Below are 18,731 nucleotides of genomic sequence, written 5' to 3'. Positions count from 1 at the left end.
AAAATAACATGAGTACAATATCAATGTTAAACAATAAAAAAGGCCCACTCATAAAGAAGAAATTTTTAGACTGTTCGTTGCGTTTTCACGCTCTATAACGACCCTAGTTGCGGTGGCACTACCCACAGAACTCTAAGATCGTTAAGACATTTAAATTCTATAGAATGGCAGCCGTAGATCATTGACAAGATTTTTTTTACACATTATGGGTATTCTTAGACTTCATATTGTTGAAAATAGCCACATTTAACTATCACTCGGGGACTTCAAGATACAGACCTTTAAATACCTTATTAAAAAGGACTAAAGTCGATGCAAGTTTCGAAAATCATGTATTTCAACTCCGTTAGACTGTTTTGTAAACGCGGCTATTTAATAATACCTGCTAATATGCCAAGCTGAAAATACTTTTCCTAGAAATATTATTTGAGTAAATAGTATCAAAATTTACTACTATTTTACATATTTGGAAAATCAAACCAAGTGATCTTTGCATGTATATTCTACGATAACATATATAAACTGGGTACCAACAGGCGTTGAATAAATAAATGGATATTAAGAAACCATAGTATTTTACGACAATACTGTTCAAATGTAGAATAAAAATTCCACTCATCTAATCATTCGATTCCCTAGATTATTTTAGATTGAAGACTGCTCGTGCATATTTTCCTCATAACCAAATAATTTATGTATTATAGATTGTCTCCTAGTCGTTAATGGTTTCCTAGAGATTCTGTAGGATATCATTATTTTCAAAATGCTATAAATTCTCTAAAGTAGATTTTTTCGAAAACACTGCCATGAGTAAAGCAATTATTTAATCCCTACAAATTGTACAAACTTGTCCTATTTAAGTGATTCTAGAACTGGGAAAAAGATATTAATAGCTTAAGCCATAGTCTCTCTAATATTTTCACTCCCAATCATGATTCAATAATCTCGCAAGCAATAGTTGTTTACGATAGAAGTGCGTAGCACGAGTAAGACAATCACAGAAGTACGTTAATAATTCGTTATCACACGTTTATCGTACAAAACTTTACCTACGCCTCTAAAATGTGAAAATAATCGATAATTATTAACAAAACGCAAGGGAAGAGTAGTTTAATCAGTTACTTATTTTCAGTCATAATATTTTGTATGGGTTATGTTTGATTGCTTGGAGGGCAATCAAATACAATATTTATAATCTTAGAAAAGCCCGGACCTTTTTAACAAACCACGTATCAGGCCATCTTACGAAATAATAAAATCCTGGTAAAAAAGTAATCAACAGATAAAAACGGATGCTAACTATTAAATCACTCTCCTAACGATTTTGGAATGAAAATGTACTTCTTATAACAAAATTATTCCAACCATTTAAGCTATTTTTCATTAATTGTTTCACATTTAAAGTTATAAATCATGCGTCACTTTGTTATGTCACGGGAAACTAAAACCCAACGAGGGGTTGCATTTTGTTTGTGATAGTTTTTGCGCATAACCACGAAATTTGAAATTAATTATCGATTAAACAGTTTTTTTTGAAATATTGAGTTATGATATGAATATGGTCACTCAAATTTAATACATTTCTGGTAACATATACACAAAAACAGGAATAGCAGAAATATTGTACATATATGACTTATACTGCAAGCTATTTATATTTTACCGTGTACTCTCTAAACTTAGCTTTCCTTGCGATATGTCTCTTGCTCATGTTATGATGCTGTATAGGTGGCTCTGAATCTTGAATCTGGCTCTTACTCAATGCGAATACTACGCTCTCTCAGATGACTCGCATGAATTTCGTTAGCTTGTGTGTATTATTATGTAAAATTTATATACAATATCATCTGTACTAACATCGAATCTAATTTACATACGATTAAGAAACAAATTTACATCTATATTATCTCCATATTATGCATACATATACCGGGAGTACAGTAGTGATAGAATGTTTGCTACAGCCATTGGAAACATGCCGTGTTGTACGTTTGCGGAGTCCATTGAGTTTTCGAAATTTCATTTCTAACAAAACTTATTGGTTGGTATATCTACGAAAATCATTTTTACCAAATAAAGTTGTGCTCAATCTTTAGCAGATTATTATGCAAAACTGTTACAGAACTGATTGAAGAATGATCAAAACTCGATCTAAATTTAACAAACTTTTAAAGATGGAGAGAAAAATTTTAGATGGAAAAAATCTTTTTCGTAAATATACTAACAACTTTTGTAGCTCTGAACAAGAACGTCTCCGGGTCGATGTATGTTATACCAAAATGCTTTTAGTACACCTTATCATCTCTTATATTATTGACTACTAGCAGTTACCTGACCTCTTCGCTGGGAAATTACAACTTCAAAAACAAAGACTACTTTATAGTCTTCATTTCTCTTGCCCTTTAGTTCTCAATTTCATAAGTTTTAATAATTCTTACGGAACCCTAATTTTTTTAAATAAGAAACAGCTTATGATAATTTAGCTTTATGTTGATGAAATAATTTTTGATATTAGTCCAGTAGCTTTTGAGTTTATCCATTACAAACCAAAACAAAACAAAAACAAACAAAAAATAAAATAATTTCTCTTAATAATATTAGTGTAGATTTATTCTGATACACCCGGTATATATAAACAAAGATGAAAATTTGTATACATATAAGGTTTTATTATAACAAGCTTTTCATTTCTTGCTCGATACAAAAATGTCTTAAAAATTCGATTCAACCTGCTATATTTTTTAGAGAAGCTAAGACCTTACAAAAAAATTTTCTTTGCGAAGTTAGTGGCAGTACACTGAGAATATGACTACCTTTTAATTGGTACTACCAAATATTCGGTCATTCAACTGAATGTTCAGGAATCCAAATCAAACTGGAGTTAGTTGGCCGATGACACTAAAATAACACCTTCAAATTCTATGTTTGAAAGCTAAAATTCCAGTGTCATATGGAGAGGCAGGCAATAGGTTTCGAATTACTATAGAGAAAAGAGACCAAATTTTCCAAAGCTTTTTTAAAGTTTGTTCAATTTTTACGATTAAAGTACTGTTTTTATTTGAAACGAATGTATATGATCTTCGTATTAAAATGAACTAATAATAATTTCATTGGATATTAAAAATTGTAAATGTAATTACACATACAAAATTTTGTAAAAGAGTTTCGTTTTTCTCTTGACTAACTTCTCAAAAATCTAATTTGAAAAGATAATTAAAAAATGTATACAGTATTATTCATGTAAAATACATATTTTCATTCGTATTGTTATGTTAAGTTTTCAGTATAGGTGGATAAGTTGAGCCACGTAATTCATTGATGTTTTTCCATCCATTGATGTTGTTTCACGTAGATAAAAGTATCAATAATCGTACCCGTAAACTTGAAAGAGCCAGTGTGATGTACTTAAAAAAAATGTTGACAAATGATGAAGTATTAATTTGTCTTTATACTTGCAAGTGAATTCATTTCTTGTACGAGCACCAAGGCAATTTTAAATAAAAAGCTTGATTTTTTTATAGGAAGTTGGACTATGTCATAATCAATTCTGAAAATTTGGAAGGTGGATGATTTGTTTTCATAGATTTCTCCAAAACTACTCTATGGAAATTAAAAAGGAAACTATTTAAATAATAGCTACTAGAAACTATTTAAAACTTTAATAAATTATTGAAAACAAAAAAAACCATTGTGTCAGACAAATAAAGGATATATGAGCGTGTATGAGTGGGGACACAAATTGAAAAAAATGCATTTTTTTCAATTTTGATGGTGAATTATAACTGACAATATGAGACGAAAGGTACGAATAAAATTTTTCATCTACATTCATGAAGTTATAACAAAAATCATCATCAAAGTAAGGTACAAATAATTTCAATAATAAATCTAAAATTACATTAGAGCTCGTACTACCTTAATCAATTATAATTATTAATATTTTAAAATGAATCAAAAAGTACCATTTTAGTACCACATACTTTTTCATAAAGTATACGCACCCGTCCACTAAATGATACTTCGGTATAAAAAAACATTGTTCTCCAAGATCAAATTTTTCTTATTGATAATTAAATTAAATTAATAATACACAATTAATCATAAATTTAATCGTTTCTTTTATAAAAATTTCACACAGAATAAATAAAAACTCTAAATAAACATAATTAGTATGTTTACAATACCTAATAAATACTTAAACTTTAAATGTACGTTTTCAGAAATTTTGTATTGATATCATTTTCGAACGATGGTGCAATTTAATAAATGCTACGATACCGAGATTAATTTTAAATATTGTATGAAATTGACTTTATCAAATAGTAAAATGACTCTATCTTTACAAAAATTTAGAAACGTTTAGAAAAATAACAGAATGGTATCCCCAACAACTAAATAAAAATTAACAAACAGTGATGCTTTTATTTTTCACATTTAACCATCATTTTTTCAAATTGTAATGCGAAAACCATCCAGTATTTTTTCAGCAACGATACGCAATAGGCTACTCCTAAATCCACCTGCCTTACTTTATACAGGTTATTACATGTTAAAGACAAATCCTGAATATCTTCAAGAATGAATAGTATTATTAATATAAATCAATCATATTATAAAATCATTCTGAATTAATCATTTGTGTTCTTCTAACATAGCTTAAATTTCACATATTTTAACAATTTTTGTCGATTAACTCCTATTTCAGTTCAAAAATCAAACACGATATTCAACTTTTTACATCTTAAAATCTCTATTAAACTGTACAGCAGTATAGCTGATATATCAGAATAACACATGAACTATAACTTATTAAAGATTAGCAACAATAATAAAAAAATTTAATTTAATTTTACATTTGACAGAAATCTTTCATTTATGATCATCATTTTGAACCATAAGTTAAAGAATTCTGTAAAAATTAAAAATAGTAAATGTCAAATGTAAAAATCATGGCCAACTTTTCCTCAATGATATACTCAATGAATTATGAATAATATCTGGATGACCGAGCTTTGCTCGGTTATTCGCCAATAGATGTCAGCAAGAGTCATATTTTTCACTTTAGACTACTCAAACGCCTCCTTTTTGTTATGTTATAATTTGCATTGTATTTCATTAACTACGTTATACACCAATAGATGTCTGATGAATTTTTTTCACTTTAGACTACTCAAACGCCTCCTTTTTGTTATGTTATAATTTGCATTGTATTTCATTAAATACGTTATACACCAATAGATGTCTGATGAATTTTTCATGAAAAGACGGATAAAAGGACATTTCTGATAAATGAAACCTAGCTAGATCGACTTATCGCCCCAAAAAACCCCTACATACTCATTTTCATGAAAATCGTTGGAGCCATTTCCAAGATCGTTGATATATATATATATATATATATATATATATATATATATATATATATACAAGAATTGCTCGTTTAAATATATAAGATTACATTTAACAAAATTGAAAACTAGGCTTTAAAAGCAGTGGTTTTTACTTTTCAATCTAGTATATTATAAATGCGAAACTAAGCATGTTTGTTTATTTGTTACGCTTTCACGCTAAAACTAGCGAATGGATTTAATGAAACACAACAGCAATATAACTCATATTTCAGAATAACACATGAGATATAATTTATAAACATATATTTTAAAAAAATAAAATTTAACCTGACGTTTACTATTTTAAATTTTCACAGAAATCTGTAATTTATGGGTTAAAATGATGATTATAGATGTAGCAGATCTATAACCATCATTTTGAACTATAAATTAAAGTATTCTGTAAAAATTTAAAATAGTAAATGTCAAATCATTTATGGCCAACTTTTCTGATATACTCAATTAATTATGACTATTTTACATTTCATAAAATTGAAAATTGTGCACATCAAGAGAGGTAGAGGCTATAAAGTGGTGTTTTTTACTTTTAATCCCAGTGAAACGGGCGGGTATCAAGCTAGTGTTGTAATAATTCAAAAACATAAAAGAAAACAGTATCATTTTCAAACATTTCTTATTCATATACATTAATATTGTTAGTTCAAAATAGTAAGTTTTTTTTTTAAAGACAAAACAACTTTTTGGATCTAGAAATATATTTGCTTGTATAAAAATTTCTTTTCATCTATTTATTTATTCATAGATAAAAATGTTTTGTGTGTTAAAAAACAAAGTTTTCTTTCTATTTTATTTCGTAACACAAATACATATTTTTGTGTAGGCCTTATATAATACAGGTGAACAATAAATCATTTAATATTTATTTTAACATATTGTTTTTAACTTTTACCATTAAGTTACATACATATATGATAGCAGAGGTATCTACTTTTTTTACGAGTTAATTTAATTTATAACCAACCCAAAAAAATGTATGTTTTTCACCTGTATACATATTTTATATTAGTATGTTTTCGATTTTCTCAAGAATTACATCAGCAATTTCAATGGTTTTGTCATTGGAGTAATTCTTATATTAAAAAGAAAGTATTAATTATATTTTACAAAATTCAATAGATGAGATAATTTTTAACTGAGACAGATATAATATTCCCATTTTTCAAAATTTATGTGGAGTGCCTTGTCAAGAATGGATTTGAACTATAAAGTGGGGGAAAATAAAAGCCCTCACAAGTGTATCGAACTATTAGTGCCGTTAACTTTAATAATCTCTACTTACACAAATAATTACAATTCATGTTCTAAGCTAAAATTTTGAATTTACTTTCAAGGAGTCAATATGAATGAATATATATTTTATATATTTCTTTATTACCTCGTATCTTCCAAACGGCTAAATGGATTTCAACATTTAAGGTCTCATTATGTTTCTTTTTCTCAAAAACCCAAGTGTTCTTAGGTAGATTTTTGAAAAAACAAAACTAAATGGCAGATTTCCGGAGCAAAATACTAATATGTTAATAAAAAAATTAACAAAACCTATCGAGAGGGGTATCAAATTAAAGGAAATTAAAAAGGAATTACAAATATATTTATATTTAAATTTAATTAGGAAGAATAAATTGGTTTTAAAGCTTTAATATAGTATAATAAGAGGTTTTTTTAGCGCTGGCATACTAAAAAGTCTAAAATAAAATAAATAATTAAGGAAATAAAAAACCTGACTGCGTTTAATAAAATCTGAAAAGGAAAAAACAAGTTCAGCCGAGGCCCATTAAAATCTAGAGCGGCTCAAATTTTCCTAATAATAGACCCCGACAGCTAAAGTTGCTATGTACTACACTTGTTTCTGCCTCTTCAGATTTTTAACGCAGTTTGATTTTTTATTTTTACATACTTTCAATGCTTGTACGAGGGTTATTTATATGTTTTTTGTTCATACAATATTTAATTTGGTTTTTTTGCTTACAAACATTCTTGAAATGGAACCTGCTATGAAATATTCATTCTTATTTTGCTAAAGTTAAGAACTGAGGATCCGAATGGAATTAGATCGCAAGTGTCCTTATGCCTTTTTTGTTCCGATTCTTATTTTAACATTCTCGCGATGGTATTTACCTTTACGGTAAGCAATATATAGCGTTTACTACAATGCTGGTATGGTATAGAGACAGATACTGTCGTATCTCTTTTAGCAAATTAGATTACAATATTGAATAGGGCTATCCATCAGAAGTATTGCGGTTATCGCCAATCGGTAGTGGCCTAACTCCCATACTGTATTGATTCGTCTGCCATAACTATTGCTAATTTTACTGCTCCTTCAATTGTCAAATCAGTGTTCACACTGATTTACTGACATAATGATATCCTTAAAAAATTCTTACCGTGTAATTAATACTCTGAATGGCCACTTATTACATTAGAATGGAGTGGCTATTACAGAAAAAATACTGTGTGTAAACCGGATTTTTTATTGACAAACAATGATAACATCTTTATTATTTCATTTACACAGACAGTTTTATTCAGTTAAATTTGTTTGAATTTAAAAATGTTTCTTTATGAGGACATGGTGGTTCTTCTTCTAATGTTCTCATAAATCAACAAAAAGTCGCAGATGTTAAGATTAGAAGTTAAATAATTATATTTTTTTAACTAATTTTTGTGTTATAAACAAAAAATAATACACGCCCATGTGTTTAATTTAAATTTATTGAAAAAGGACATATTTGCAGAATTGGAATAGTGTTAAAAAATTCAAATATTAAATAATTATTTTAAGATCGGCAATAAATAGCTGAAGCCTTAAATTATAATTATAAGCAATTTCAAACATAAAATATACTGAAAAATATCAACTGTCTCAAAATATCATTTATCTTTATTAGATTCATCTAGCTTCTCAATTATTTAAATTATACTTTAAAAATAAATTTTATTGGAATATTAATCAAAATTAGAATTAAATAATGGTTTCCTTTTTAAATTTTTGATAAATTTCTTTCCAATTTTATATTTCTTTCAAGAGAAAACGTTTTTAGAAACAACCCGTTGTTAAAGAAGTCCTTACCTTAGACCACGTCGACGAAGTACCCGCCCTGTATATTTTTTCTTCTTTGCTTATATAACAATCGTTATAATTTATTCGCTATAACAATGGGAAAATATATAACATTATATATACCTATAATAACAATATTGTTGATAATAATATTATTATTTTCTATTTATAAAAAGAAAAACTTTAACAATAAATTATTTTAATATTCATAATATTTAGGAAAAACTTTTATATAAACTTGATAAAATTTGTTTATATATTATATATATTACTATATTATTATGTATGTATAGGTGATAATAGCATTAATAAATATTTTTATTGTGAATACAGTAATAGACAAATATGAAGTTCTTAAAATAAATGTCAAATGTCAATAATAAACCAGTCAAGTATTTTTGACGAATGACCTTTGCGCCATCTCGTGTTTTATTTTTTCTAAAACGGTGGTTTAGGTTTAGAAGAAATACTAGGAGGTTGTGGACATTTTTGGCTAGGTGTATGAGGTATTCTAAAAATTCTTCAGATTCCTCTCTCAAGAAAAGTAATTTTGCAAGCATCTTGCAGATTGAAGATAACTTTAAAAAAATACACTTTGCCTCAAAGATATTTTTTGCAACCATAAATTTAACATGTTTCTAGCCAGGTTTGCATTTTTTATAAGGATATTATGGGAGAGGTATCTGACGAATTTTCAAAATACCTCAAACACCTACCAGCTCTAGGGACAAAACGTCATTTGGGTAAAATGAGTAAAAAAACGATCGAATCAAAAGTGTATATTGTCAATTGTGAAAACACACCCAGTAATGGTTCAGAATTGTAATTTTACCGTTTTCCTGAATATTCTTATGAATTGGTAGCAGCAATTTTAATGAAATTTTGTGTAACTTGTTTATAGGACCCTGAGAAACATTAAGTCAACTTAATCTAGTCATAAAGCCTAAGCGGTTTGTATATGTTGTCCAATTTTTTTGAATATGCTTATTTTGGTTTAAAATTGCCATCTAGTAGGTATTTTTGGTCGCTGGCAACTTTTATTTAAATTAATTTTAATCAATTTTTTCCATGAACTGTTTTTTTAAGCAAGCCTGTACTATTATTGTCGTAATTAAATGATCTTTCTTCTGATACCAATTACGCTTGGCTTACAGATCGGTGTAATTGACCTATATTGACTTACTTTTTCATATCATATGAGCCGATCTACATCGATCTGTTACCCAATTGAGATTAGTATTAGAAGAAAGATTATTTAATTAAGATATAATGGTATAGCCCATTAGAAAAAAACAGTTCGTGGAAAAAATTGATAAAGAGTTAATTTAGTTTAAAATAGCCATGAACTCTTGTCGATAGAAAAACTATATTAGGAATGTTTAAGAATCAATAAAATTTTATAAAAATATGTCTCTATACTGGTTATCAGAGGAGTGAAGATCGGTTTTATTTAAATTATATAAAAAGGTGTTATATAAATTGTATAAAATCTATCATTTTAATTTAGAAGTAAGTTTTTTTTGCTCGTTGAGGCACGAAAAAAACATTGCAGTGACTTCTTCGCATTTCAAAAAATAAACACTTATTTGATAGCTTAGTAGTAGTTTTATAAAGTACCAAATGTTACAATCCGTTATTTGAGCATGCGAGAAAGATGTTTTTCCTCAAACAATCGATACTTAAAAGTACCGTTAGCTGGAGAAAGATTAAAATGCAATTTGATTTCCCGCAATATTAAAAAAATACATTCTTCCTCTTCGACTTTCACTGCATATATTTAGTTTACGTTGATGGAAAAATGTTTTCAAATATTGCATCGAATAATTTTTTACAAAAATAAATAAATTAAATTTTATTTTAAAAAGCAAACTTTTTCATTCCATTTCCCATGCACTTTTCAGTTTTAAAAGTTTAAATTCAATATTCTTTTCAAAATGAATCTATTCGTTGTGTGCGTAGTCATGGTAGGGATAATAAAATCGATGCCAGCGCTTTAAGTGAAAAATTTTGGAGATAAAGTGGGCTGTTATGACTAATTTGCAATTATTTACATGTTAATGATATAGAAACTGTCAAATTAAAATGATTGAAAAACACTAATTAATTAAACTTAATGCATTAAAAATTGTGAAAATAAGAAATCAAATTGTACAAATATTATTTTTCAAATGTTAATTATCGTAATTATTTATTTAAATTTGTGAAACAAGAATATTAAATTTTAAATGTAAGTTTTCAATTCAATCCACACAATTATATATGCATCCATTAATTCTATAATTAAAGTAGTGTATCGTTGTCATGGAAACGAAATTCACGCTCGGAGCGAATATGCATAAATATTTTATATTTAAGTTTTGATTTAAATTACAAAAATAAACAAATTTGATTTTAAGTTGTGTTGACAATATTCTATTGCTACGGAACAGTTTGTTTGAAGTTGAACTTTGAGAACAACTAAAGTTATTTATTGCTTATTAATTATGATGATTAAAAATTTTTCTACTTTTAATTTTCGCGTCTACGAAAATTTTCATAGCCGAAGATATCTTTTTCAGGGGGAATATTTAAACATATAACACACATCCATATGATATACAAAAACAAGTCTTGGCACTAACAAACAAGTACTGATAAATATGAAAATTTTTTTTTTCAAATAGTTTTGGAGATATTTATTTGCATTCAAAGTTGTTCTGAACTTTAGACAAGGTCCCAGTTTTTGTTGTTGGGCTCACATCAGTAATGTTAACTTTTTTATTGGATTCTATTTATCAAACCCCCTCCCAAAAGCACTTAATGTCTTGTTTGAAAAAAAAATGAGGTTATTGGAATAATATGTGTTAAATCCTGATCTATTATAATTGGGAAATTTTGTGAGGATGAATGAATGTATCAAACTAATTATAACTGCTACCCCATAGGTATATATTTTAAACATACAGGACATGTCACTTTTGAGAGTTACAATAATTCGCCTATTTTTATACCATGTATATATATATATATATATATGAAATATACGTGCTATATTAAATTTAATCCCAAGTTTGTAACGCTTAAGAATAGTGATGGATATGAAAATATGATTGATATATGATATTGGTTCATAGAATCACCTAATTAGTCCATTTCCGGTTGTCCGTCCGTCGGTCCGTCTGTCTGTCAACACAATACCTCAAAAACGAAAAGAGGTATCAAGATGAAATTCTTATAGTGTACTCAGGACGTAAAAACTGAGATCGAGTTCGTTAATAAGCAATGTAGGTCAATTGGGTCTTGGGTCCGTAGGACCCATCTTATAAACCGTTAGAGATAGAAAAAAGTTTAAATGTAAAAAATGTTTCTTATAAAAAAATAAATAACTTTTGAAAAATAAATAACTTTTGTTCAAAACATTTTTTGTAAACATCACTGTTTACCCACGAGGGCGGTAATTAGGTGCAAATTTTATAGTATGTATTAATATGGGAATATCAGTTAAGTGTGTGTGCCTATTTAAAAGTGGATATCTTTTTTTATTTACGTGACGTCAAAAAACAAACGATTCCGCCATCAACACTGTCTATACATGGTATTTCAACAGTTAACTCAGTCAATGGTTTTTTTTTTCTGTAAATTCTGAACTATTTTCTTAATATCCCGATTACGTACTGGCTATGCTTGCCTCTATACAAAATTTAACGGGTTGTTTAAATCATTCTAACCAATCCAAACCAATTGCTATCCCTATATATTTTATATTTTTCCTTATAAATGTTTGTTAGTTTGATTGTTTGTTATGCTTTCACGCAAAAACTATCGAATGGATTTGAATGAAACTGTAGAACAATATGGCTCATGCAAAATAACACATGAACTATAATTTATAAAGATATATTTTTAAAAAATATTTTTTTTAATTAAATTTAATTTTACTGCTCCATTATGATCGACATTTTGAACCATAAATTAAAGATTTCTGTAAAAATTTCAAATAATTAATGAATTTAAATAAATTCATGGTTTTCTTTTCTGATATACTCAATGAATTATGAATATTTTACACTTTAAAAAATTTAAAACTGTGCGTATATTTTAGCTTTATAAAACAATCCTTTCGAGTGTTATGAAAGGGGGATAAGTAAGATCAAGAGAGCTTGAGATTATAAAGCGGTGGTTGTTTTACTTTTAAGCCCAGCGAATTCATTGTATTCCCGTTATTTAATTGTATTCTGTGGACACTTTTTGAGTGTCCACAGAATAGGTTGAACAACTTACATAGATTGTGCTCCTTTAACTCTATACTCCATACACAATACTTTTATATTATCAACAGAAAGATTTGTTTACAGAAGTAAACACCATGACAACGAACATAAATGACATACGAACTATATTACATAAGATACATCAGATTTTATTCAGTAGAATAAATATTCTAAAGTTATCTTCGTTCATCATCCATCATCATATGTAGGTAATTCTTACCATATTCAAATTAATTTTGAATATGGAATAGTTTAATTCAAATAAGATGTTGAAAACAAATTTATATAATTCAGAGAGCTATGTTTATTTAACAAGAACACATTCAATTAATTATGTATGTAAATTATGTACACATAATATTAATCCATACTTAGCTAAACAATAACAATTTGATGTAATCTTAGATATTAATTTGTCCAATTCATGAAAGGTAAAATTTTTAACTTTTCAATCTAGGGAAGTTATTTTACCTGATAACCGAAAATCCACATCGAAATATTCAACATATCTTTACGTTTAATGGCCAGTGCAATGTATTAAACACCACTTTCATACCATGTATATATCTGTATATAAAAAATAAATTGCTGGGCGTTAGTCGCTAAAACTCAAAAACGGCTGGACCGATTTTCAAAATTTTTTTTGTTTTGTTCGCTATAGTTCAGGGATGGTTTAGAAAAAAAATCATTTTCATTTTAAAAATTGATTACCTTTTGTTTCGGACAGTTTCTTAAAAATCTAATGTAATAAAATGAATAACAAATATCTTGGGTCTTTGTCCAACTTATTACTGTGTGTCCGAAACAGTAATGAATCGTAATTGAAATGAAAAGGACAATTTCGGAATAATTAGAATCAATGCGGAATAATTTCAGAGACTGAACGGAATGAAAATGTTGGCTTTACAGTCAGATTCATAAAATATCTCGAAAATTACTCATTTAATGGTCAAATAAACACGATTTTTGTAATTTTCGGGTCAAAATTACCTTATAAACTTAGTTTTATCGAAATCGGAAACAAAAACTTTTTTTACACTTTTTGCAATTTTTAAAAATCGAAAAAATCATAAAAAAATTCAAAAAAACACAATTTTTGTAATTTTTGGTTGGGTTGGGTTGGGTTAGGTTGGGTTAGGTTGGGTTAGGTTGGGTTAGGTTGGGTTAGGTTGGGTTGGGTTGGGTTGGGTTGAGTTTGGGTGTGGGTGTGGGTCATTTGTTTATTTTCACTTCTTTAGATTGATTTCTGTATGTAGGCATTTAAATATGTGTTCGGGGACATATTTTCGTTACATATTCACGTTATTTCGTGATTGAGAAGTGATAGAGTGATCTCGGAAATTTATTAATTTCTGTAAAAGTACTATTTACAAAACAGATTTTATGAATTTGTTCAAAAAATTACCCGTGTGTAATGTTTTGATCTCAGTAGGTACCTCATACATAGAAAGCGCATATTTGACCTTTATGCTACATATCTCTATTGCAATATAATAATTAATATTGAAGAGTTTTAGGCAGTCATACAAAATTATTGTTTAGCCTCCGAACTAAAAAAAAAGGTGTTATAAGTTTGACCGCTATGTGTGTGTGTCTGTCTGTATGCTTTTTTGTCTGTCTAATTTAATATAGAATGTTAGATATGTTTCAAATGCGAGTTTAGGGTTCTGTACTCGAAAAATTGTGCGGGGTTTTTTTTTAATTTTGTAAATTTCACATGTTTTATCTAGAAAGTTGATTGTGTGAAGCACAAGGGTCGCACTCACTCATTTTCTATTTTGGTGATGTTTATTTTACAATAATAAATGATAAATCACGGCAATCCATTATATTAGAAGTTTCTGTTTTGTTCTCTTCTATTCTGTTCTGTCTTCTGCCTCTAACAACCTTCTATTGATTGAATTTATTGAAATTAGTGTCATCACACATTTTACAATAATTTATGTATCAATTTCAGATCTATCAATATAGTGTTCTTAAATGCCAGGCTATGATAACTGACATAAAAAAATCGATAATGAATTTTTCGATATTTGACCTACGTAGTTCACTTATACAAGATGGACCATTTTAATCACAGTGGCTATTAGCTCGTTTTGTTGATAACCAATGAAAAAATAGCTTCAAGAAAAGTTTTATGGGGGACATCATGTTCTGACGCCAGATTGGACCAAGTTCTTCGGGTTTTTTTAAATAGAAAATTTAGATCCTATACAGTTAGAGATGGAAAAACACTTTAATGGGGGGACATCACGTTCTGACGTCAGGTTGGACTTAGTTCTTCGGGTTTTATTAAATAGCAAATTTAGATCCTATACAGTTAGAGATAGAATAACACTTTAAGTTAGAAAGTTGATCCTCATGAAAAATTAACATTTTTTATTTAAAACAATTTTTCAAAAATCGTTAACTTTCGGAGGAAATGCGACTTAAAAATATGTCATTATTGTATTTAATTGAAAGAAAACACGCTAGACACAGACAAAATACTTTAGAAAAACGTTGTCAAAAAGAGCAATTTCTTTTGATTAAGAAAATATGATTTTCGATTTTTAGTATCATTTATTCTAATAATGACATATTTTTAAGTCGCATCCACTCCGAAAGCTAATGATTTTCGAAAAAATGTTTTAGTTGAAAAATGTTAGATTTTTTTTGAGGATAAGCTTTCTAATTTAAAGTGTCATTCTATCTCATACCCTTTAAGATATAAATTGGCTATTAAAGAAACCCGCATAACTAGGTTCACTCTGATGCCAGAACATATGATGTCTCCCATCAAACTCTGAAAATTTTGTTTAAGTTATTTTTCGATTCTTTAACTACAAAACGAGTTGTTAGCCATTACAGATATTATAAATATTCCTCTTCATTTTTCAGTCTCCAAACAAAAGTGATAAAATTAAACACGTAAATGCAGCACTCTCTTACGGTCTAAAAGAGGCGTATTTCATGCACGCCACTAACCTATTCTATGGACTTATTTAAAGATTCATGCGAAATTAACACTTATTTATACTAACTATAGAATAACTCCCTTAATATTTGAAAATTTTTGATGGCTAATTTATGTATTCTATTTTACAGATAATCAGTTATGATAGTCCACGTGGTGGTGTTAGTGTTATGACCGAAAAAGGTATAACAACACGCAGTTTTCTATTAATACAAAATGCACGTCCAAGTGATTCTGGACGCTATCAATGTAATCCATCCAATGCCCAAGTACGAAGCATTTCAGTACATGTATTAAATGGTAAGTAAAATTTCATTAAATAGTTTGTTATTAATAATAGATTCCCAAAAATATTCAAAAGTCGCAATAATTTTACGAAAAGCTAGTAATAAGTACCTTCAGAATTTCAGAATTTTACAAATATCTGTTTTTATCTCTAGCTTCCTGTCAAAAATTAGAGCTTTTGTTCAAAATCTCACTCAGTTTCAGTACCAACAAAAACATTTCTGCGTGTAAAAGAAAAGTTTCGTTATAAATTTATAATTACCTAAACAAAAAATTCTATAAATGTTGTTAAAATATCGACTCAACAATTTTCAACCCTCCATCAATTACATATGAAAGCTATCACTCATTGGATGTGGAAAATCTAAGCTAAATCAAAATTGATTTTTGATTTTAAAAAAAACTAAATTAATTTTGAAACTTTGATATCATACACAATCATAACAATCACCATCGTATTCTACCCCTAATTTCATAACCCCTTATTTGATAGATATATATGTAGCTAGTATGTATGGGAAAATTGTCAAGGTCGGTCCAACTTTAGTCGAAAGATATAGACTTATGTCCATGACTTTCGTTTTAATAAAATTTGGGAAATCTAAACAAGGGGCTGTAACGATCTGAGGAACAGGAGTATCTTTGTACATATCGCAAATTAATTATGAAGATAACGAAAAAGTAATAGACATTTAAAAAGTTAACAAATTAGAGATTTACCGCCTGAAAACCTAAATTTTATTGATATTTACTACTGTGTTATTCGAAAATACAGTTCGAGGGAATGAAATAGCTTTCATAATAGCCTTGATATTCGTTCCGTGCATAAGTTTTATTTCAGGGAGTTATCATAGTAACGACGCACTACTTTATTAACATAATTTTATGGATGGACATATAAGTCTATGAATTGTATATATGTCTTGCATTGAAAATATTTTCTAGTAATTGTAAAAAACAAAGTAATTTACATATTAATTTACATTTAAAAAATATTCCTTGTGCTATTTCGTCTCGGATTTTCATATTTTCTAATGCTACAAGTTTAATTAATTGTTATTATACCATGTATATGATATATACCAAGGTATACTAAATTTAGTCCCAAGTTTGTAACGCTTAAAAAAATTGATACTATGAACAAAATTTTGGTATAGGTGTCCATAAAATCACCTAATTAGGCCATCCGGTTGTTTTTCTGCTTGTCGTCTGTCGGTCGTCTGTCCGTCTGTCATCACGATAACTCAAAAACGAAAAGAGATATCAAGCTGAAGTTTTTATAGCGTGCTTAGGACGTAAAAAGTGAGGTTGAGTTCGTAAATGAGCAACATGTGTCAATTGGGTCTTGGGTCCATAGGACCCATCTTTTAAATCGTTAGAGATAAATAAAACGCATCCTCCCCCTCCGTCTACGCTGCTCCCTGCCAATAGTAAAGGTTCTACTTTAATGACAATCCATAGTATATTATTTTTCACCACAACCAAATACCTACTTGGACTTAATAATCCGCTGGCAATATTTTCAATAATAAATCCTTTGGGTGGGGAAAAATCAGAATAACATTTAATAGCAAGCAAAAATAATAAGCAAAAGAAAATAATTCATAGCCTTTAGATAAACTTAAATTTCACAAAGACGGCCTAGGCGGCCTACCTTGACAGAGAGTCGACCTAGACAATGCTCCCCTCTATATGAAATATTATAAATTATAATTCAGTTTCCATTCATAATCAATTTTGTAATCGTTCCACGTAGAGTTAAATGTTGATGACATGGAGCTAAATCCCCATGAGTGTAATTAAGGTATAGAGACTTTGTCACTCGTTCGCTAGCTACATAAGCTAGTTCTAGCTATATGGGTGTTGTTATATTACGAACCTTTTCTATATCACCGTGTTGTTGGCTGGTACTAGTACTAGATATTCCAACTGAACAACAAAATGACGATACACTAGAAACATTCTAGTATCATTTAGTTACTCGAAGTAAGTATATGTGTTATTATATTTGGTACTGCTATCGTATGCAAAAACAAGATGTCACAGATTAGAGTAGTTAACAAGTAATCGTACCTATTATTACGAAAACAAAACCTGAGCCCACCAACAGCTCCGAGACTCGAATCTGATTCGCCTAGATATCCAGCTTAGGACATAGCCGCTCCGTCACTCCTGTTATACTTAGTTAGAGTGGGTACGTCCCATGGATCGATTATTTAGTGGACCCAAGTTTGAATCTCAGACCCTGTGTAACTTTTGAGTTTCTTTCTATTTGACGATGTCAAGCAGAAACTAGTATAATCGAATCAAAGCCTCTCAGATTGGAAATTTCTCGTGATATTTGATTATGCAATTTTTTCGCGATTACACTGCTTCTTTAACTTTATGCAAGGAAGTAAAAATTAAAATTAATGTTTGTTTTTATCAAACTTCTGGGCAAGGACATCATACTCGTGAATTTCTTTTTTTTGAAAATTCTAGGCGTGCATGACGTTTGAAAATAGCGTTCATATAATGAAAACTGCACTGAAATCTGTTAACTAATTTGAAGCTACGAAGATGCTAAGCTACGATGCCGCAGTTTGGCAGATATACACAACATACACCAACTCATTTGACTGCAGATTGACTACACTGGACTATTCATACTTTATAAACAAATTCCATCATGTAATATTTTCTTTTACCTTTGTTCTCCACCTTAAAACTTTTCTTCCCGTTCCTTCACTTCTCTTGTCCTCACTTACGTCCCCTTTTGTTGAAAA

At 28.8% G+C, this 18,731-nt stretch overlaps 1 protein-coding gene across 1 annotated transcript in view; it reads left to right on the top strand.

Annotated features, from left to right (window-relative positions):
• Nucleotides 1-18,731, top strand: part of LOC123294804 (lachesin-like) — a 551,245-nt gene that overhangs the window by 486,603 nt on the left and 45,911 nt on the right. The window contains exon 5 of the mRNA XM_044875995.1: nt 15,813-15,981. Coding sequence (XP_044731930.1) covers nt 15,813-15,981 — 169 coding nt within the window. The remainder of the gene's footprint in view (nt 1-15,812; nt 15,982-18,731) is intronic.

The sequence above is a fragment of the Chrysoperla carnea genome, chromosome 1, assembly GCF_905475395.1.
Source record: "Chrysoperla carnea chromosome 1, inChrCarn1.1, whole genome shotgun sequence".
Taxonomy (NCBI): domain Eukaryota; kingdom Metazoa; phylum Arthropoda; class Insecta; order Neuroptera; family Chrysopidae; genus Chrysoperla; species Chrysoperla carnea.
This window is presented reverse-complemented; position numbering and strand designations above follow the sequence as displayed.